The sequence below is a fragment of the Manis javanica genome, chromosome 5 (assembly GCF_040802235.1).
Source record: "Manis javanica isolate MJ-LG chromosome 5, MJ_LKY, whole genome shotgun sequence".
NCBI lineage: Eukaryota > Metazoa > Chordata > Mammalia > Pholidota > Manidae > Manis > Manis javanica.
This window is the reverse complement of record NC_133160.1, coordinates 154,956,318-154,979,654: the sequence shown is the minus strand read 5'-3', so window position 1 is coordinate 154,979,654 and position 23,337 is coordinate 154,956,318. Positions and strand designations below refer to the sequence as shown.

Here is a 23,337-nt window from a genome sequence, read left to right as displayed (position 1 = left end):
TTCATGAGAGGCATATAGCTTACCATGGAGACCTAAAGATCTAATAAATGTCTAATTAATAAGAATTAATAATAAGATCAGGAAAATAGCTACTTACTATTGGATTGGACCACTGTGTAAGGTAGTGAGTGTCATGCAACTAGAAGGATTCAAGTAAAGGAGAGGTTGCTACCCCTTAGTTTGCAAGCTGGATTTCTGTATCTATTAAGAGGCTGGGCTGAGATGAGCTCTGTGGTCCCAGCTCTTGGTGGGAGGGGATCTAAGATGAAAGGAAGACTGTGGCCATAAAGACAGGCATCTGGTTCTTGGCACAGAACCTGATATGTGCCACCAAACCCGCCCATTGGACCCCACTTGGCCCCTGGAGGCTATTTTTATCCCTCTCAACTTACAGATCTATTTTGTTAATCTCCTTATATTTGCTGTTTTGACTTTTCAGCCAGCTTGCTAATCAGTTTGCCTATTTGACTCACAGGGTGTGCATTTGTCACTGAGACTTAAACACACACTTGTTTTGATTTCTTTTTTGTAAAATTAGAAGCGTTTCATGTAATGACTCTACCTAGACACAGCTGGTAAAGTGAGAATAATGCTCAAGTTTGCTCAGTTTAAACACAATGTAGACAATAATTAGAAATGCTATCTTTAGATGTTTAGGATAAGCTTTTTCTCAGAATTGCAGTGAATTTTTTCTGAGTGGGGCTTTTCAGTGCATACATACACAGAAGTACTAAAAATGTAAAAAAATAGAGCAAATCACTGAGTGGTTTGGTCAACTTGAAAGACTGCAGGAAATAAACCAACTGATTTTAGACCTGGTATCTTTGACTGAATACATAAAATCTTTACATTCTCCATAATTTTCATGACTACCATATTATCTAATAATTTTAGGTGACAGATTGCAACTGATCAGCATGCTCAAAGCAATGCTCAGCCTATGTTTGGTCTGCAGCAAGGGTGGGGAGGGAGAATGACATGAATAATAAAGATAATGAATCATCTATATCAGGAAAATTACCACACTTTATTTCAGGTAACAAAAAAGATATAGTTATATGATGACCATAAAATCCAATAAATAAGATCTGCAAATGAATGGAAGTTAGTTTTTACTTTAAACTACAAAATAACAGCTGTTTTGTTGTTGTTTTTTTTCTAAATGCAATTGTTTTCAATTTAATAGGCTATCACTTGGCTAAGATCCCAAAAATGTATTCCTGGGCTCACATTGATTCCAGAGAGTCAAACTTGTCAGTACTATGCAAACTTTCCCTATAGAAAAATTCAGTGAATAGGTGATAAAAAATGTAAGACAGCACATCTGTATCTATCATTTTAAATTGCCTTTGTGCTATATCAACATGTTTTGTTTTTGTGAGTAATCGTAATATTGAGAGATGGGTCCTTCTTTTTTCTGCTTCTCATTTATAATTAGGTTGACTACTGAGCTCTCTATTGCATCTCTCTGATCTTCAAATTTTTCTCTGTTCAGAAAGACATCTGGAAAAAAGGGCTGTATTAAAAGTAGTAAGTTGAAGGGAATCATTTGGCTTTTTGACATGCTAAGAGCCATGTGAAGGGAGTTTCAATATTATTGAGAGCAAGATTGTTCCAAATGGTGGCCTCCAGAATGAAAGCAGAGAGCAGAGGGAGAAGACGCTCAAATAGAGACCTTTTCCAAAGAGAAGTAGGGTACCAAGCCATCCACAGGAGTGAAAGAAAAGATTGAGACAGGATAGAGCCCTGTTTTTTTGAAGAGCAGAAAACCAAGAGGGACAAAGGCATGCTACAATTTCAAAGAGACAGGGAAGGTAACCCCAGTGAGCAAGTATCTGGCCTTTGAAATTCCATAAGGAGGAGATGGAGCCATTTATGTCACATGGTGAATTGGGGTACAAATGCTGTAGTAGGAATAACACATCCAAAAATTCAGTCCAACACATGAACGATTGCTGCCAGAAACTTGTTTTTAGAACTTCACATCATGATGGTGGTGTGTGTTTGGGAGTGAGGGCACAAAAGAGGAACAATGGTGGGAGAACAAATTTAGCTTACTTAAGATTGTCAACTGGGAGGCGGTTCCAGGAAAGATGGAGCTGAATGCCATCGGGGGCCTCCTAGCTAGAGAGGCTCTGGAATAGCTCTAAGGGGGAGAGGAAGGTGGGCAGAGGAGGCATGGAAAGAGGAGTCAGGGATGAGAAATTCCTGATTTACTAAAACCAATCCATTTCCACGGGCCTTAATTAAAAGAATGACAAACACTCATATGTAAAAATCCACACCTACAGGCTCTCAGGTACAGAGCGATCACAAGAAATGCAGTGTGTGCAAACACGCTTTCATTAAGAGACTTGTCAGCTCTGTTTCATTTATTCAGACTGTTCTGCATTCTGCTGGCAACTGAGCTGGAAAAATAATGGAAGGACATACATACTTGAAGAGATAAACAAAGGTGGGAGTGTTCCAGCTTCAAAATAGGACAAATGATAAGCCAGGGAAGAGGAGACATGAGATGGCAATTTTCTTAAAAAACCAACACACAGACAACAACCACTGTCACTCCTTCCAACTTCAAACTCATCAATAACATAATATTGTGCTTTTTAAGGGAAAAAAAATGAAACAGACATGTGGGGTTCAGAGACAATGCTGTCAGTAGCTTGCCCAAATCTATTCCCAATTCTCCTATGCCTCTCAAGATCTGATTCTGTTTTGGTGTTTGCCTTTTTAGAGTCCGCATGTCCAGGGACAGGGTCCTTCCCCAGTTTACAGAGTGATCTCGATGAACCTAAGCCCATCACAGTAATTCCATCTCTCATGCCAGGGATTGGCTTAGGCATAGGCATGTGAAAGTTCTGACCAAGGAAATGTGCACACACACACACACAAAACGTCCTCCTGCCTTTGAATGCAGATGTGAGAACAGGTGATGCCTGGAGCTGTTGCAGCCACCCTGTTAGCTTGAGGGAGTAGCTGACACTGAGGCAGGCAGTGGGAAAGAGCAACAGGAAGGAGACCCAAATCCTTGATGACTTTCTTCAATGAACCCATCATGGAATGCCCTACTCCTGCAGTTCTTGTTATGTGGTATAATTAACTCCCCTATTGTTTAAGTTTCTTAAAGTATGAATCACAGCCGAGAGTACCCTGATGTGGAGTTATCTTGTGGAGTGGGAGACAGAATATTGCACACTTTCACAATGATGCTGAATAAGGCAAATGACAACCGTCAGAAATTGCTGAAACTCTTGAATGCCTGTAGAACACAAGAACCATGTTGGGTTGGGCCAGCAGAGGTAGGCCAGCATTACATGTGTGTCTGGCACACTGTCAAGGTTACACATGTGACAGCATCAACTCAGTGGTTCCTTCCCATCTAATGACACAAACTCTCCCACTCCAATTGCATACACAGAGTTTAGGTTATCACTCCCTATGACCTTCCACCCTGAACCCTGACCCTTGGACTCACGGCAGCTTTCCTACCCATGACAGAACATGCTTGAGTTTATTATAAGCCCTGCTCTCCAGAAGGTGATAAATGGGCCTTAAAGATGTGCACCTGGCTGACTGTGTGTCAAAACCAGAGCTTCTGTGGGGAGATATTTTTCTTTTTATTATTATTATATTAAATCTGGCTGTATTTTCCTTTGGCGGCTCTGGTGTCCTATGCACAGTGCTGCACGGCTGCAGACAGTTAAGGCCCAGGGCAGCAGGGAAATTATTTCTGTAGCTGCTGGCCTGTGCAAGCTCTGCACCTGCAGAAGCAACCTCCCTGGAGTGGGAGTTGAGAGGCTGAGTGGGGAGAGGCTGGGGCACAGCGGGATGAGTAGCACTGGGGCCTGGCAGGCAGGGCGGATGGTATATCCAGCTCCCTGGAAACAATGGTGCACTGACTCTGGCGTGCCCCCTTCCACTAGCGCGGGTGGCCTCTGGTGAGTGGGAAGACAGTAGCTGGAGGTCCATCCAGACAAAAGGCTGGGCCCACTTGTCTGCTCTTTGCCCTCCTTCACAGCATACACCCTGACAGAGCTCCTACTCTGCTAGCAAAGTGATGCCAGGAAATGCAACATGGCAGAGAAGTATCAGGGTGGGCCGGCCACCCATGTGGAGCTTTCACACCTGGGATCACAAGCCCTGTATAAACATCTTATTTTTAGGATGAATTTTCAACCTTTATTACCTCTGGAGCCTTTTGTTTTCCTGCAGGAGAGTCTCTCAAAGGAGTGATTCTGGTTCCCAGGGGTGTTTTTGCGCTTTGGGATCTGCTCTGCGGCCTCCTGGGGAAATAAACTGAGTTCAGCTCAAAGAAAGGTCTATTGTTTGATGAGCCTAAAATTCTCTGCAGTCCCAGATGCCACCTAGAAACGCTCATTTTCTCCCTGAGGAAATAACCAGGTGGGGCTGCCCACTCCTTCCTTTCCCACCCTTGGAGCTTGTACATGCCTCCAGAGGCCCCCTGACCAGGCTGAAGTTATTTTGTTTTCCTCTCTCTCTCCACTGCAGGGCCATGAGCTCTGTGTCTTATCTTCAAAATCCTGGTACCCGGAGGCACAGAGGAGGCATCCTTACCATTCTGTTGCAGGACTGAGGGGTTCAAGGTATCAGGTGAATTGGCCTTAAGGAGCTGTATCTTGCCCCAAGCCTACACGGCCAGAAAACCCTATACGCAGCACCAGCTGGATGGAGAGAGCCAGTACTTCCAGGCTCTGAGTCTCATCTCATCTCAGAAACAAAAAAAAAATCCAACGCATCGGCGTCCCCTTCCTCCCTTCTTATCCTTCCCATCACTCCAGGTCAATTAATCCTCTAGAATTACAGGCTGGAAAACTCAGCTCTAGCAGTCAGCAGACATCTCAGTAGGGACTGCGGATTTCAATGGAAGTATAACATCCTGAGCCTGCCTAAGCCCCTTTCCACCTGCCAGTCGGTGCCATGACAGACAGAGCTGCGGGCAGGATGCCAAGAACACCTATGCTGGGAGGTATGCCCAGGCCCTGATGTGGTGAAGTAGAGCAGTGGGCCGTCCGGACCCACTATGCTCAGTGACACCTTCTCGCTGGCTGCCTAACCGCTACAAGGACAGGGACCTGATTAAAAACCCATCCAGTTGTAGCTCTAACCATAATTTTGATGGACAACATTAAACGCTAATAGAAAAACAGCTTATCTCTAACAAAACAAATGCTGACAGAAAGACGGATGCTGAAAACCAGCCATATGGCGGACACGATTCCGTGCCCGGCCATGTTCACAGCAGTGCGTCTTCGGCAGGGGGAGATGACACTGAGAAGCTTGAGGACCCACATTTAATAAATCAAACTGTGCTGGCATCATCAGAATATTCACAGTTTGCAACCGGATCTGAGTCTTTTCTCACTTGCAGACTTGGAGGTGTTTTGGGAGAAAGCGACTTTGGTGAGCTGTTGGAAGGCTTAATTCTTTACCGTCCCCACCACCACCACCCAATGCCTTTGATGTGTCACCATACCCCAAACCTTTCCTCTTCATGTTTTCGTGGCACACCTTGTGCCTCCGCCCTCTGGGGTCTCCTTGCCATCTACCAGTGTGGAAGCTTTGGCTGCTGGCTGGCTGGCCTCCAGAGAGTCCTGGCCAGCGCCGGGGCACTCGCCCTTGGCGCTCGTCCGGCCCTCCGCAGGGCGCCCTCTTCTGACCCCTTCTAGTTCTGCAGCTGCCTGCTCCTCTGTCAGCTGCACGATTTCCCTTCCGAGCCTGTTTACTACTTCTTCCTCAGAAGGTAACCGGGGTAATGAAGGATGAAAGTGCTTGCATTGGTTCCCGTGGCTCCGATTTGCTGGGGAGTTGACAGCAGGCCTCCCAACATTTTCCGGCGCTGTCAACGCCTGGGCAACAGCATGACTTTCATCTCCTTCTTGCTTCTGAGCCTCCCCTGAAACAGTGAGGACAGTGTCAAACCTCTGGCGGGGAGCCGGCCCTCTTTCCCCCACCCCCCTCAACATGCGGCCTGCTGCCACAGGCCCTCTAAGATAGAAAATATGCTGAAGGATCCACATGAAAAAAGAAGGCAGCCACTCTGATAATGACTGTGTCATCAACAGCCAGCAAGTGAGCCCCCGGGCCATGTTCATGATCCATCCTTTCCAGGCTCCTGGGTGTCCCCTGCTTTACTCTTAACTGTGGCTCCTTGTGTCCATCATGTATTTAAATTGATAACAAAGATTTTGCAGGTTCTGTAGCTCAGGGAACACCTGGGTCTTTAGTACTGAGAAGAGGTACTAGCTACTTTCAGGGTGGGACACAGAGGGGACAGGTTTGGAGGGAATTAATTCCCCCACTCCCCATTCTCCATCAGCTCCTCATTCTCTGATGCAGATGCTTCCTTGATTCCAGTAAAACGCTATATGCAAAAGCAGGCTCAATCTCCCTACGCCTCCTAACTGCATTGCTCTCCCTAAACCCCTTCTCTCTATCATAAGTGAGCTTTCTGGGGGCAGATGGGAGAGCCCAAGGCTGTAAATGCTGGGGGCCCATTTTCCCACTCACCTGCTTTGGGATGAGGAGGACCTTTCTGGCCTCCTTTTCTCAGATACAAAATGAGGGGCAGAACTCTCTGATATCACTTCCAGAGCTAATAAGCCACAGTGGCGCTGCAAGATTGGGAAGCACTTGGGGGGTGAGCTTTTGGCAGCTGGGCACTCGACCCAGGCTCTGAGGTTCCCAGAAGTTAAGATTTTCTTAGTCCTTAGGCCCAACAGTGATGATTTCAGTCTGGGTGGAGGCCCCCAGGGGTGAGAGACCTAGGGAACACTTCCTGGCACCCCCAGTGGAACCAGAATAGAACCCTGCTGCCACCAGGCTTGCATGAGATACACACAGTTGTGTTTGCAGGCTGAAAACTGGAACTTGGGGGCCAGGAGAGGACTGTGGAGGGTTAGAAAGGAAGCTGGCCTGTTCTGACCATGCATTTCCTGCTTAAAACCTGCTGGAGTCTTGTTCCTTTCAGGATGAATTTCAGTTCTTTTCACTTAGGTCCCTCTCAAGGTTCCACCTGGTCTGCTCCTGCTGCACCCTGCCTCATTTCTTATGGTTCTCTCACAGACATGCATCGCTGGCCATTCTACGGCACCTTTCAGTCTCTGCATGCACCATTTGGTTTCTCCCCTCTCTAAGGTGAACCATCCCAGCTAATGCTTATTAGGTGCTTTTCTGTGCTAGGCTTGGTGCCCAGCATTTTACATCTTTATCTTATTTTAGAATATAAGCAGGGGCCTCCCCTGACTTGTTCACAGTGCTTAGCATATGCTAAGCATTCAAGAATGTTAAAAAAAAAAAGTTCCTCACTTCTTTTATGGAAGTATGAAATACATGGAATCATGCAAATTTTTAATCTACAATTCAATGAACTTTCACAGACTGACACACCCGAATAACCATGATGAGAAACAAAATACCACCAACCCCCTACAAACACTTCCCAGTCTAATTTAAGCCTTTCTACTTAGTCACTTATCTTCTGCCAAGAGTGACCAATCTCTGTACGTCAGAAACCAAAGATGAGTTTTGCCTGGTTTTTGAAATTCATATACTGGAATGGCACAGTATATGCAGGTTGTGTCTGTACTGGACCGTATCTGTGAGATGATCCAGGTTATTGTGTGTGGAATTAGTTCATGTGTATGGAATGAGTTCATTTGAATGCACCACAATTATCCACAAATATTTAAGTATTGAATGAAAACAGGCAATTCATAGACAAAGAAATACAAATGGAAGGCAAACATGTGAAATGATGCATAAGATCGCTCATAATTAAAGAAATCTAAAATCGCAATGAGATGTAATTTTTCATCTATCAGACTGGCAATAATTAAAAGGTTTGCTAAAGCTCAGTGCTGCTAAGGATGTGGAGAAACAGGTATAATCAAATGTTACTGAAGAAAATAAAAATTAGCAAAACTCACGGATAGGGCATTTGGGCAGTATCTATCACAGTCCTAAACGCATTACCCTCTGACCCAGTAATTCCACTACTAGGAATCTACCTATAGATATTAGCCCAAATATTTCAGACATATGTACCTAGATGCTCACTACAATACTGCTTTTAATAGCAGAAACCTGGAAAGAATCTGAGTCCCCATTAGCAGAGGATTCTGTATAAACTTGCCAAGCTATTGTTTTTTTTCTGGAGGTCTACACCAAAAATTGTAGGTTGCCTCTGGGTAGCAGGCTGAGGGTCAGAGCAGGAAGTAAGGGTGGAGGAAGGCTTTAAATTTAGTTCTATATCTTTGGGGGCCACTTACATAATATGTATGTCACCTCCAAGATTTTACCACCAGTTATGTATGACCTTGTCTTTTCTCTTCTGCACTAATGTGAAGACCTAGGAGCCTCTGTCCATTGCTCCATTTCCGGAAGCTGATTCTTGCCTTAGATCCTTCCATCTGCCTTGCACCCTCCTGTCCAGTGAGCTCTCAGTCAGCAGATGCAGTGTTCTGTTCTCAGACCCCTCATCTGTGTCCTCTACAGGATGTCTTTCCATTGGCTGCATCGTTCCTTCAAGCTGTCTCTTCCTTTAGTTTCCAGAACAATTCCTCTGTTTCTCCTCCAGTCTAGTCTGTGAGCATGCTGTATTAGTTTCCTATTGCTGCTGTAACAAATGAGCCCAACTTTAGTGGCTCAAAAGAACATACATTTCTTACAATTCTGGAGGTCAGAAGTCCAAAATGGGCTTCACTGGGCCAAAACCAAGACCACACTCCTTTGGAGGCTCTAGGGGAGAATCTGTTCCTTACCCCTTCCAGCTTCTGATGGCTGCCAACATCCCTTGGCTTGTGGCTGCATCCTTGCAGTCTCTGCCTTCTCTCCTTCTGCGTGTATCAAATCTCCTTTTGCTTCCCTCTGATAAGGTACATGTTATTGCATTTTGGGCTCCCCAGGATAAAGCAGGACAGTCTCCCTGTCTCTGCACTAATTTGGGTAAACCAATAACATCTGCAAAGTCCCTCTACCATATAGTCTCCTTGCCATTTATATGTCAAAGAATTAGGGTCTGAAGTCTGTGGGAGCCATTATTCAGCCTACTGTGCATGCCTTCTAGTTTCCTTGGTTCTGCTGCCATCTCCTCCCAGCCCCTCTGAGTGAACCTCACTGATGTCTCATCTGTTTCCCTTCTCTTCATTCATTCTCACTCAGTGGCCATCTCTTGATATTAACTCTTGCTCATAAGCACAACTCCCAAGTCTGTATCTCTGGTTCTGACTCCTTCCTGTCAGGCATACAGACTCAGGTTTCCAGCTATCCGCTGAATCCCCCACGTGAATGATGTGGCATTTTCCCATCAGAAACTGCCCCCATAGATGTCCTCCTATCTGCCATGTCAGTACTGCTTCCTGGTACTGTGGGCTGCTGACCTTGAGGCCACATTGCTGCATTTCCTCTTCCTTCCCATCCATCAATTGTCAAGTACTAATTCTGTCCTGGAGTGTATGAAGAGAATGTTTATATCCGACCCCACCCCCATCCCCTGCCAAATGTATATGGTGAAGACCTAATCTTCAAGGTGATGGTATTTGGAGGTGGGGTCTTTGGGAGGTGATTCGGCTTAGATAAGGTGCTGAGGGTGGACCCCCATGATGGGATTAATGCCCTTATAAGAACTGGAACAGGCCAGTGCTCTTTCTCCCTCTTTCAGCCACGTGAGGATACAGCGAGAGGATGGCCATTCGCAAACCAGGGAGACAGCCCTCACCAGACACTGAGTCTGCCAGCACCCTGGTCTTGGACTTCCCAGCCTCCAGAACTGAGAGAAACAATTAGTTGCTGTTTAAGCCCCTTAATTTATGATATTTTGTTACAGCAGCCTGAGCTGACGAAGACACACAAATATTTCCTGCCTCTGACAACTCTTCTCCTTTCCCAATGCAGACTTTCCCCAAATATGGCTTGGATTTCTAAAGCCTCTTTGTATAAATCATTTAGGCATATTTCTCCAAGGTTCAGCTGGAGAACAGGTGCTTCAGAAAGCAAGTGGAAGCCACTCCTCATGTTTCATAAATCCAGACCCTGGCAGGTGAGAGGTATGTAGTGACTGTTTACAAGAATTCTATGAATTTTTGAGGCTTATTTATATAATTTAGAAAGAGCATATATTTAGAAGAAGAGAAATCTAAGTAAATAGAGCCTAAAAAGTTGATATAATCTAAAAAGTTTGAATTAAAACACAGCTTAGAATTTTTGCAACATGGAACAATATTAGATGTGCAATCCATTTTTATTTTAATACATGCATAAATGTATTTATTAATAAGAATAGTATGTGCTTTAGAGTATCTATTTATTTAACTAAAAAACTGTATGTGTTCCTGAGCATTTACCTAACCATGTCTAACTTTTTAAGAAATTTGGAAGTGGCTGAACCCTGGTAAAAATGCTGAGAAACTCTAGAGGAAATGAAGTATTGGTGAGATTAGATGGACCATAAGACCGAAATGAAGCTCTTAGGAGGAAGAAAGGGGGACACAATGAGAGAAGAGAAGAGGGCTGTAGACAGAAGTGGAGGGTGTGAGCACGAACAGCCTGGAGTTCCTGGGGAATTCCTGGACTGTGGGTCTCAGCTCAGCCAGGCACTTGACCTATGTCCCCACATCTCATACCTTGAGTTCTTCTGATACAAGTTTGTTTCTCACATTCAAAGAAAGCCATTTTCTTTCTTTTTAGCCTTTTTGATGTCTGTAGGCAAAATCCCAGGGACAGAAGTTCAACCAAGTCTTTAATTTATACTTTTCTAAAGCCTGGACAGCTTATGCATTACTTTCCTAAGAACTCATTGACCTCAGTAAGTATTTCCTGAAAATGAGACCATTATTTGTCCTTACAGGGAAATTCATGAATGTATAAATGAGTGAACAAAGGAAGCCTTAATTTAAAAACAAAATTATTCATATTTGCTCAGCAAGGATAGTGGGTGTTGGTTCCTGATAGGCTTCTCTGCTCCTAGCCTCCTCCTGCTCTAATCCAACCTACCAGGAGAGGGACCTTCCCTAAAGCTTTGCTACTCAAAGTGGGGTTCATAATTCGGCAGTGGCACTGTCACCTGAGAGCCTGTTAGGCAGGATCTCGGGCCCTACCCCAGCCCTACTGCTTCAGAATCTGCATTTTAACAAGATCCCAGGCAATTTGGGTGCACATTACAGTAAGAAGCACCACAAAACTGAAACACAAATCTGACAATGCCTTTCGCCAGCTATAAAACCTTCAAAGGTTGCCACTGCCTTGGGAACAAAACCGAAGCTCCTAGCCTCACCTTCAAAGCCTTTGATGACACAATATCCATCTACCTTTCTACCTGACACCCCGACTCTTCTCCCTGTATCCCTGCACTCCAGCCACACCAAACCCTTATGCCATCCCAGCGCTGCCCACTATGGCTTCGGGAAGCTGATTCCTCCATGGCTATAACTCCTTTATGTATCTAGATGACCAATTTCAAAAGTCAGCTCTACCTCAACTTCCTCCCGGAAGCCTATTTGATTAAATCCGCCTAGAGGTAATCTCTCCAGTGTCCTAATACCCACAAGGCTGTGTCTAGACCTCCGAGGTACTTGGTACTTAGTGCTTTTTACTTTTTTACCCTTAAATTGTTATTGACACAGAGTCAGCTTTTAAAAACCATCTGAAGTATAAAATCTTCCCTGATTAATTTTTTAACTTTGCCAGTGTTCTACAGTGGGGACTCAATAAACAGCTTTATTAAGTATTTGAATCTGCGGGCATGTACAGAATATTTACTGAATAAATAAATATATTGGTACATACTTTTAAATACCATACATTAATAAATGAAGGCAGTTCTTGAATTTATGGGATTTGTTCCTAGTTGTATTCAGGTTGCTTCCTTAAAAATTCTCAAAATGGCACTTCCAGAAAAAAAGAGATTTCTAACAGGCACACACACTGAGCTACATCTGAGATGGCTCAGGGAAGCAATCACATAATTTTCATACTAACAAATGAAAATTTTTATAGTGGTTGTACAGGGAAACACTGAGTCAAAATGAGCAAGTTTCCCACACAGCATGAGCAGCTTTATTCAAAAGGAGTAAATTATGAACCTTTCTGCAGCTAGATTTTTCACCCATGTGAGATGAATAAACTCCTCCTAGAAATGACTTTTATGAAATTACTTCTTCCAGGATACTTAATAGTATATTCTGGTGCCCCTGAAAAATTAATTAACCTTCCTGGTAATAACCTAACCCCTAAACCATTTGCAGTGTTTGTACTGTGGGTCAGGCTAATCTTCCCTACCTTAATTCACATCTAAGTGAGGGTGGTGTAAGTTACACTGGGGCCTCTTGGTCACTGGCACTTTGTCTTGTGCCATTTTGTTAGATGACATCCCACTTAAGCCCAAATGTATGAACCTTTTTTAAAATGGCAAACCTGAGATTACCAGAGAGAACTTTTTAACTTTTTGGGGACTGTGGGGAGGGAAGTAATACTCCTGCCATCATTATAGGTCAAAATACTGCTGCAGTAATGGAATGGACAAAGCCGCAGTTCTATTTTTTAGCTCTATCAGGGATTTTCTTCTGACAAAGCCTAGAGTTTCAGAGCTTCGAGACCATACAGATATAGGGGGCCAGGCTCTGGGATTGGATTATGGGTCAATGGCAAGATTTACTAATCCTCTGGAACTAAAAGAGTATCCTCAAGTCATCCTCATGAGACAAAGGAAAGTTACTGAAAATGCCACAACTGTTGAGCCGTAACTAGGCCCTCTGGCCACTTGCTGTGGGAGCAAAATCTTCCTTTAACTCTGTGATTCTGGAACATTGGCTATTAAGCTGTGGGAGTTTTATTTTTCCTTTGAGGACAGATAAATAGCATTGCCATGTCCATAAAAGAAAGCTGTCTGAACTGGCTCAGAACAAGAAAATAGTATTACAAATAATAGTAATTACTCTGTGCTGTTTAAGCAAACAGAATTAATATCATTAATACTTATTAATAATACACATATCAATAATGATGAGGCAATCAACTGATACAAGTTTCTGTTGACATAAATAGTGTGCAAAGAAGAAATATTTTCTCCAAAAGATGAAGAAATAGTAGTTCGTTGTAGGAAATATTGATAATCCCCTAAAAACGTGTTTCCCCTACATCGGCCCAAAGGTGTATATTTGTCTTCTTTTGTTAACTGGTCTCTGATGGGCTTTGTCCTCCCAAGTGTCAGCTGCTTTCAGTTGGAACTAATCAGAGATGCAGCAGTGATGAGGCCATCCCAGGCACTGACAGTGCTACATAAATGTTTCCTTGTCCCCCCCACACTGGCGAAAGACAGGGCTGAAACAATGAGAGCTAATGATGGAACTCTGAAAGCTATCATTTTGAATCAGGCCATTACTTATGCCACCCTTGTGAAAATCAAGTCAGGCTCATGCTCCGTTTCAGTTCCACCCAGCAGCTCAGCAAGCCCAGAGCAAACAAGGGGCTTCAGCTCTCGATGCTGGATGCCAGCATGGAATGACCACCAGCTGAGTCATGTTTCAGACTTCACGGCTGGCCATGGTGTGTTACAGGCCAGCCTTGCAAACAGCACATGCGGCTGTCTAGACAGACCCGGCTTTGCCTTCTGGCCAGTGTGGAATTCACCTGAGTCAGGGGATCTCTAGGAATTCTCCCCTCTTGTGCTTGGGGAACCTCTCTGTTGAATACCAGACCTATCCTGGCTTCTATTCTTACCATTCCATGTACTATTATGAGTGATTTAGACAGGCTTCAAGACACAGCTGTACAGATGCATGGGTGAGGCTTGCTGAGCCCAGATTAGATTAGCAGCTCTGCCCGTCTGACTCAAAGATTCACGATAAATAATACAGAGTTGTAGTTCTAAGTTCTAAGTTTTGGGGTGGTTTGTTACACAGTAGTAGCTAACTGATTCAACTCATCAGTACAGCTTGATAAAAGCACAGTTTTTATGTTGGATCATCATAAGGTTAGAAAGGTAGGCTAGGCCAAGTTGCAGAGTCGTGAGTTAAAGTGGAAGACAGTTGGGAGCCATTCAAGACTTCTGAGCAGGGCACCAACATGAAGGAGAGCAGTACTCCAGAGGCTCTACCCCACAGTAACAAGATGAAGACCTGAATGAAGTATGGAGAGTGGGGGACGGAGGGGTGGGGGGTAGCTAAAGAAACCAGAATGGAAGCCCTGCCCAGGGAGCAAAGAGCACCCGAACTAAGCCAGAGGCAGTAGGAACGGAGGTGTGGGAAACTCCAAAGACCAGATGTGGAGGGAAGGAAAGTTGACTCTAAGGGTAGGTAGGTAGCTGAGAGGGTGACAAAAAAGGGAGGAAGAAGGAAGAGTTGGTGATGTCATACTTGAGAAGCCTATGGAAATTTAGATGGGAAAGTTTGTGCTTTGGGAAACATGGGACTCTGCAGATGGGACCCAGGGGGAAAAAATATTTCAAGGATATTTTCATAGAGGTGATGGTTGAAAGCATGACTCTGAGCAAGAAAAGACAGAAAGGAAATTAGCAATCAAGGAAAGAACCCTAATACCCATCTGCTAAATATGTTAGTTACCTACTACTGTATAACAAATTATCTCAAAATTTAGCAGCTTAAGACTTAGGAGGCTGGGAGCAATCTATCTGGGTGGTTCTCACTAATGGTCTCTTATAAGGTTGTCATCAAAATGTAAACCAGGGCTGTCATCATCTGAAAGCCTGACTGAGGCTGGAGAACCTGCTTGCAAGGTGGTTCACTCATATGGCTGATAGTTGGAGGCCTCAGTTCCAGGCCATATGAACAGCATGTAGGGCTGCTTGAAGGTCCTCATGACATGGTAGCCAGATTCCTCCCAAATGAGTGATCCAAGACAGAGAGAGCAAGACAGACTGCACACGTCATGTATGACCTTGCCTCAGAAGTCACATACCAGTACTTCTGTTGTGTTCTGTTAGTCACACAGACCAACCCTGATACAGTGCTGCAGAGGACTCCATGGGCGCCAGGAAGTGGGGCCATCTTGGAAGCTGGCAACCACACTGAGGGTCAAGGAAGGTGAGTAGAACTTAGAAGGATGTGAACAATAATCTAGTTGGGGAAGCAGGACTGCTACATGTGAACAGATCTGGCCCCCTACATGGGCCTTTGATCCCCTCCAAAACACACAACCTCTAAAAAGTGTGCCTAGGAGAGGAGAAGTTTTTGTCCTCCATTCAACTGGTTCCCAGAACACTTACCACACACCAGGCAATGTGCCAAGGGTCCCCTGAGGATGGCACCATCATGTCACCATTTCACAGGTAAGGAAACTGATGCTGATGTTACTCATCCAAGTTCCCACAGCCGATATGACATGGGACTGGCATATGAGCCCAAGCTGTTCAACTCTGGAGCCCTCACTCTGCCCTTCTGTGCCACCATGCCAAGAGTGCAGGAGCTGTGTGCTTCGGCCAGAAGCCCCAAACAAGACAAATCCAACAAGAGGAAACACAAGGAATATGCCACTGAAGCTCCAGGAAGGGGAAGGACTGATGTCCACTGAGTCCTTCCTCTGTGCCAGGCACAGGCCAGACAGAGACAGAGAAATCAAGGCATGCTTACCATCCTTAGGGTCCAGTTTGCTCTCAGTGGGCTGCTCAATGAACTTCAGCAGTGGGGATCTCGACCTCTGTATGGTGGGAAGAGTAGGGTCACTGAACAGTATGGTGTCCTTGCCCCCTGTCATGAAAAAGGGGAAAATGGACATCTTATGTCACGAGTGGAGCTGTGGTTACACTGAACCCCCTCGTGATGGACTGGCTATGTGGGTGAACAAGGCACCTTCTTCAGTTGTAGGTAGGGGATGAAGGAAGGGAAATGGCCATCAGGCCCATTCTGTAGTGTGAGGTCCAGGGCCAGAGTCCTGAAAGTCTGCTCAGGACATGGCTGCCTACAAATGCCACCATTAAGGAACAGCCTGTTATGTTGGACAAAAACTGAGTAGCTTTGATCTGGGTAAGACAATAACAATAATAACCACAGCAGAGTGCTTACAAGTGTGGCTGTGGAGTTTTTATTTGAAAAGTGTTTGTGTTCTAGACTCCACAAAAGTCCTAGCTGGGTGACCTTGGACAAGTCACTCAACTTCTCTGAATCTCAGAGTCCTCATCTGTAAAATGAGGAAAAATAACAGCACCCACTTCATTGGGTAGTTGTGCTGAAATGAAACTGATTCATGAAAGCACTTAGGCATTTTGTCAGCACTCAATAAATGTCACGTGTTGAAATTATTACTTTACAGTGGAGATAGCACTACCACATACACTATATCTGATTCAGTTCAGTTTGGTCATTAAGATTGAATAATAACTGTCATAAGGCAGGTAGTATCAGGTTCCCAAAATTATCACAGCTAAACTTTTACTTAGAACATACAGTCCCATACCAGACAAACCCTTCTATTTATCTGCATAGACTCCCTAAGTGGCCAGAGAAAGTTGAAGGCAAAGGAAGAAAGGAAAACCATCACAGTGCTGTTTTTGAAGTCATGGCAGGTTGTAGAGGTGAGGAGGAGGGAAGGGTGCCCTTGAAACTGAGCCTGGTGGACGGACACAGAAGCAGACACAGAACACGGGGACATGCAATGCTGCTCCCCTAGTGGCCAGGAGAGCCCAGTAAGCAGGATTGGATCCCCAACTTCTGTCCAGGAGGCTGTAGGATTCTCTTGGTGGGAACCATTGGCCAAAAATGAAAACCCCCGGGGCCGTGAGCCCAGCCTGTGCTCTCCAACCTTAGCTGCCTGACATTGAGCAGGACCTTTTCTAAAGCCAAGTCACTGAGCATTTCTGGGTCTCCGACTAGAGTCTCTAAAGTTGCATGATTTTACAGGGTTTCAAGTTCACCAAAGCACAGAATGGTATAAATGGAAAGACATCCATTCCTTTGGAGAACCAGGTGAACTTTGGTCTGTACCTCTGAGCCCTCAATTTGTTTGTAATAGTGTCTTCCCATTAGGCACATCTTATTAACTTGATTTCCAAGACTACAGCAGAGAGTTTGGCATATGGTAGGTACTTAATAAATAGCTGGTAAATGTCTGAAACAAATGACTGATGCCTTCTTGGGCCTCCTGACGTCTTGGTGGGCATAGGTGCTCGCTGCTGCCTCAGGTTGACAGAGTAGGCTGTTAGCAGCCAGCACTCTGGTTTCTGCTCTCTGATGGTCACCCCAGAAGAATAGAAGTATGATAAGAGGAACCCACCTTGAGGTTGTTGACCACTATTGTCTCATGTGGGAAAAACCCAGAAATCTCCAGTGCCACAGTCAGGAGAGGTTTCCCAAAGAGAACTGTTAATCTATAGCGTGGGATATTAAGAGGCTGCCAGAATGAAGTCAATGTACTCAGGTCTCCCATTGTGCTGTAAAGATACCATCTGGAAACACCTTGTGGGATGAATGGTTCCCACGAACGGAGAACACATGCCTCAGGGTGGGCTTCTGTTTCTCTCCACCAAGGCAATAGTTACTGTCCTCAAGTCAGGGGCAGCACTGCACTTCTTGACCCATCATGCCCTAGCAGGTAGGTGGGCAGTTCTCCATCCTTAAGGGGACTCGGGAAGAGATACACTCTGCCCCTCTCCCTCTGTGTCCCAACCAGCCTTCCAAGACCCCTCTACCCTACTGGCTGAAGAATCAGCGTTCTGGGAGAGCTGGGAGCAGCTACAGCCAGGTGAGCAAGGCAGACTGGGGAGATCTCAGCCTTCCTGACGTGAGAAATTCTCTAGAGTGGAATGTCTCCGTGGCCCTCTCTAACATAGGGAGGGTGTCATCTATTTCACAATGGCTCCTTAAAAATGCTGGTGCCAGCAGCATTAATTCTCTTCAAGAATCCGAGCAATAAACATGTAGAGAAGGGAAATAGAAGCCACTGTTCACCCATGTCCAATTGAGGTGGGGGTTGGGGAGAATATAAATGCCTCCCCAAATTCCTGCCTGGAAAGATCATTTATAAAATATTTTAAGGATTCAGACCATCCTTAGAAGGCTCATAGTTCTATCATTTCTTAGTCCAGATTGCATCCATGTGGACTGAATCGCTCTCTATTCTGATGGTCTACTGTCTCGTGGTTTCATTTTGGTTCTTATGCTGGGAGTATGAGGAGTGGGGCAAGGAGGATCCACAGGCTAGAGCTAAACCATAACTCATGTGGAAGGTCAAACAGACCCTTCCCTTCAACTGGTGTCTGCGTGTCTGGAAGCCATCCCAACTCCTTACAACACAACATCTCATCCCCTTCTCCAAAACCTAGCAAGGACTTCCAAAATGCACATTTTCCAACTCAGGCTGATGCTTAGCAGGGGGAAGAAAGACTTAAAATGAAAAGCTCCAGGAGCCTGGCTATACTCTTGCCAAGATTTTTTTCTGGATTTCAGTATTTCCTTTTAAAGCATGAGCACATCCAGGAAAATGTCCCTCAGAGTCCAGCAAAGGTTCTGGGGAGAATAAACCTGATGGAAAGGGCTGGTGGCGGGGGGAGGTTGTTCCTTCCTGAGGAGCAGAGTCAACTGCAAGCCCAGCTTCCTTGCTGCAGACCCAGACCTTTTCCACCTCAAAGGGACTGGTTAAACAGTTCTGGATGCGCTTGCTATCCAGATGACTTCTCCTTGCAGGCTGCGACATCTGACACTGTCAAACTTGTTGGCTTCTCAGCAAGATCATAACTTTGCCACAACTCTATCAAACAGCATCAAGAGCTATAGAGTGTTGGCTGAGAGAGTAAGGACGGAGGGAGAAGAGAGTCAAAGAAAAAATCAGAGCATGCTCCAAGTCCAACAGTAATTCTGCCTTGTAGTAATGAGGGGTAGATTCCTTCACCATCCATCATCTAGAAGAAATTATTCACAAGTCCAGAAAAGATTGTTCTGGCTTCTGAATTCCTCTTCTCCAATCCAATTTGCTTTGAGAACAAGTTCCCTGCTCATCTGGCCAACCCCGTTCCTCTCATCTCTGAATTATAGTTCTCCAGTATGGTCGAGCACTGAAATGAAGACCTGAACACCTCCTGAGTTCCAGCACCAGCCTCTGTGGCCTTACGTATCATCGAACTTTCTAAGCCTGTTTCCCTATTTAAAACGAGGGGATCAGACTAGATCATGACAGGGGAAAATGTTTTCTCTCACATGTCAACTCTGACCAGGAGGTGCTTGCTGGAAAGCCAACGTGGAAAACTGTTCTGAGGGCCACGTGGGAGATCAGCAAGGAAGAGCAGTGTGGTTGATTAGCAGTGTCTGCCAGTGGCATGGGAATGGCTATTGTGTAACATATACAGCAAGCGTCTGCTATCCTTGAACTTTTTGGTCTCAGCTGTCCTTCCAGATCTGGCACTCGATGACTCTTCATATTATTTCCCCCATGCGCTACCATCTTAACTGCTCGGTTGCACTGAATTATGTAGCGTTTCGTGCTTTCCTCTCACTGCTTGATGTGTATTCATCTTGCTTCCCTAGTGGAACTAGGAATTTTTGAGGGGCCAAGGGGCACGTCTACAATGCATATAGAATTTTATTCACAAAGTTTATCAAAAAGATATCAGCATATTGATGAACTAATTTACTAGAGGAGATACTAATCCTTTCAAGATGCTGGTAACTAAGAGAGAGCCACAGTTCTCTAAAATCACTGGGACGCAGTCCCCTCCGGCTAGCCGGAACACTATGATTTGGCTTCTACTTGGGGAGAGAAAGAAGAGGAGGAGGAGGGAAAAAAAATGGAAGAAGAGGAAGAGGAAGAGGAGAGGGGAATAAGGGAGGCAGAAAAGAACATGCTGATCCTTGCTCCACTATTCAGTAGGTTAAATGGAGACCATAACACAATGAGCAGACCGAAGGGACTGATGAGACTTACACTGCAAGAGGCCCTTCCCCACACTCTGACCATGGTTTGAAAATAGTCATTAATTTAGGCAAAGCCTCACTGTATCATCCCTCATCCTTGCACCAGGGCAATGCTATTGCTATTACATAAACTGTTTCAGATCTGGGGAATTGCCGCTCTTTTTCCTGTCCTTCCACTTTGTATTTATGTGGAGGCCAGAGGTTAAAACAAACACGGCCATGGCATAAAATCCATTCAGCTGGGTCCTTCAAAGCTAATTTTACCATTTAACATTTGCTTTATACTAATTGAATTCTCTATTTCAATTGACTGTTCTAATCAGAAAAGAGCAAGGATACATAGAGAATGAATTTCTATTTATTTACATGCAGGGGTGATATTAATTCACTGTGAATATTAGCCACAAACACAGATATTTCAAATAGAACATACTCCCAAATCCTACTGAAACATTGTAGCTCAGGCCTTCAGGCAGCAAAAAGAAGGAAAGAAACAATTATTATTGCATAATAGCCATTCCAACGAGACTAAGCACCATGAGAGATACGGAATTCTCAGCATTCCTTTCCTATTCAACTTCTATCTTTTTACATAAGTTGTAGAAATAAAACATTGTGCAATTTCACCAAGTCATTTGGAGAGAAAAAAAATTAGAAACTCCAGTACATGCACAGAAATAGCAATCTGACTGCACAAATAAACGATAACTTTGCCTGTGTTGAAATTCAATGCAGTGAAAGTTAGGCTTTCAAAGAAGATAAGGTTTTAAATGCCTCGAAAGGTTCTTGTGCAAAATGGATCACTCAAATCCCTTAGGATGGCACTCGCCACTAATTAGTTCTATTAGGTCTTTTGACATCAAGTTCAAGGAATCTCTGCTAAAAATTACAGTTTATGAAACACTTCCAGGAAACCTAAGGCAGTGGTTCAGATTTACACTAAGAAAATGTATTTTGTTGTCCATGGCCCTGTGGCAACGTTTATTTCTCATACATTACCGGGAAGCAACAGATACAATTCAAGGGGAGAGGAGCCTGGTTTGTGCAGAAAGGTTAAGTAACTAAAAATATATGTACAACGTTGCTTCCAGGGAAAGAGGAGGTGGTGGAAAATGATAAATACAAGTTTCAGGAGTGTGTAAAGAAAAAGGGGAATAGCTGAAGGGCGGGGGTCTCATGAAGGGGATATTTTACCAAGACAAATGGGATAAATATAGCTAATTAAAGTGAAACACAAGAGTCTCCTCACACTATGGACAACTGTGAAAAAATCTCCAAAGGAAATTTTGACTTTCAAGCTATGTAGAAAATGGGGTGGGGAAGAGAAGAGGCTGTAAAGTGCTTTTCAGTTAGAACAATTATCGGCTCCTCTATTCATTTTTAGGACTGGTGATTAAATTGAACAAGTCTTCGTAAGTTCTTACATGCATTTTTAGAACTGATGATTAAATTGAGAAAATCTCTGTATATTCTTACATTCATTTTTAGGGGTGGTAATTAAATTGAATAAAGTTTTATAAGATACCTATGGGTAAAGAAATGAAACAGTTTTCTACATTCACAAAAGTTAAAAATTGAACATATACAGACACATACAATAACAATTTCAGAATGTAGGTTCGCAAAACTTCAGAGTTTCACAGATGAGAATTTGCTTATTTATTTAATTTTTATGATTTCCTCCAAAATGATGGTTTTTAAGTTTAAAACACTTGTACATTTCTCAGCAATGATCTTCAAATGAAAGGACATTGAAAAGATAGGATCTTTTTTGTAAATGAGGTGACAGCATCCTTTGTTAAAAAACCAGAAAACAATTTTTATGAAGTTCTGTTTACCTGGAAGACTCCACAAACCAGAAACTTCCAGAGTTCTTAATTTTTTCTCCAGTTCAGCCACACGATTCCCTAGGATTCTGGAAAAGGGGAGAAAATAGCAACCGATTAATGAGCATCTTATCAGCTTTCAGGGCTATTGGCAGGTTCCTTGGGAAATCTACTAGTACCCTAGTAAAAAATGTTTTGAGATTTAAGATATGTGTGAGTGTACATTTGTTGAATATACCTATATATTCAATTCAATTATACCCCCATCCACTGACACATATACTCTATTGAAAGCACATATAAAAATATAAAGTGAATGCTTTAAAAAAATACTAAATTCTTGCTATTCAAGTGAGTTCCCTCCCACAAAGGTAGTTACCCTGGGAAGCTAAATAATTATTCCACCATTGCCCGAATGTCTTACAGAATTTCTATTTGGGAATTGCCCATTGCTAAAGATGACAATTAATTCTGAATACCCTTACTAACATCACAACTAGATTCTTTGAGGATGATCTGAGTTTTGGAAACAATCAAGTCTAACAAATAAGATGAGTAAACATGCTTGGTAATGAATTTTTGAGTCAATAAAATAATAAAATTTGCCTTCTTAAACCTAACCTATTGGTGTCCTGATTGGACACCTGATTGGTGTCCATATCCTTGATATCTAGCATAATGCCTGGTATATGGTAGGTGTTCAATAAATATAGTTGATTAAATAAATGCTTTCCTTTCTTCATGGCTTGTAGTTATCTATGGAGAGAATTAAAAAACAGGCTTTTCAAAAGAACTGTCAGTAACTGCAGAATAACTAGACTAATTATGTTGCTTTCCAAAATGACCATTCTGACTCACTGTCACATGTAAGTTCTGGAATGTATATTTGAAAATATTATACTGTTTATTTAGAAGCCAAATTCTGTATGGGAAGACATATGTGGGCAAATATTTCACCTCCTTCACTCTACACAAAATTAAATACAGTTGAGAAATGATTTCATAGTCATCTAAAACTTCAATCACCTTCCATTGGCCTGGAAATTGAAAAACTTGTCTTTATATTGTTTGGAGGATTGCCACTGCTGTGTTAAAATGATGTGGAAATCACTTTCATAACAAAGTTTAAATTTCTTTCAGCAGGAGAAATCAGAATTGTTCTCCTACCTCTCTTTCTATTCCAGAGATAGCTGCACACACCCACATACATGCAGAGACATGAATATGTATATATCTGCACATATATATGGCTTTGGAGTCATCTTTATTTTACCTGAATTGACTTGCAGCACATTAATTAATATTCCCTTTGAGTTCACAGAAAACTTTGACATTACAATATGTGGTTTTCTTCACTGAGGTTCTTAGGGCTTTTCTTTTCTTCTTTTCTTTAAGTCTTAAATTCTGCATAGTGTTTATCAATTACTTTCCATTTTCACTCCATTTGTTGGGTCTATTCTGCTTTCATGTCTCTGACCCTTCAATAAACACCATTCTTCATAATCTCGTTTTCAATATTTTGCTCAGACCCTCTGATCCAAGCTCCCTTTTCACCAGCTGATGGGTTTGAGATGCAATCACAGCCCTGTTCAAGTTGATGCCTGTGTCTTAATGAGATCAGATCACCTGTATGTGGC

General features: G+C 43.5%; 1 protein-coding gene across 5 annotated transcripts in view; it reads right to left on the bottom strand.

Moving 5' to 3' along the window:
* Nucleotides 1-1,008: 1,008 nt before the first annotated feature.
* The window catches only part of CCDC149 (coiled-coil domain containing 149), a 92,114-nt gene continuing 69,785 nt past the window's right edge, over nt 1,009-23,337 (bottom strand). For 3 of the 5 annotated variants that reach the window (XM_036994692.2, XM_036994691.2, XM_036994694.2), the window contains 4 exons: nt 21,713-21,789; nt 20,308-20,340; nt 15,603-15,719; nt 1,009-5,914 (listed from right to left, as the gene is read on the bottom strand). In XM_036994692.2, coding sequence (XP_036850587.2) covers nt 5,511-5,914; nt 15,603-15,719; nt 20,308-20,340; nt 21,713-21,789 — 631 coding nt within the window. In that variant the 3' untranslated portion in view covers nt 1,009-5,510. The remainder of the gene's footprint in view (nt 5,915-15,602; nt 15,720-20,307; nt 20,341-21,712; nt 21,790-23,337) is intronic. The other 2 variants (XM_036994690.2, XM_036994693.2) reach the window with 2 other exon arrangements.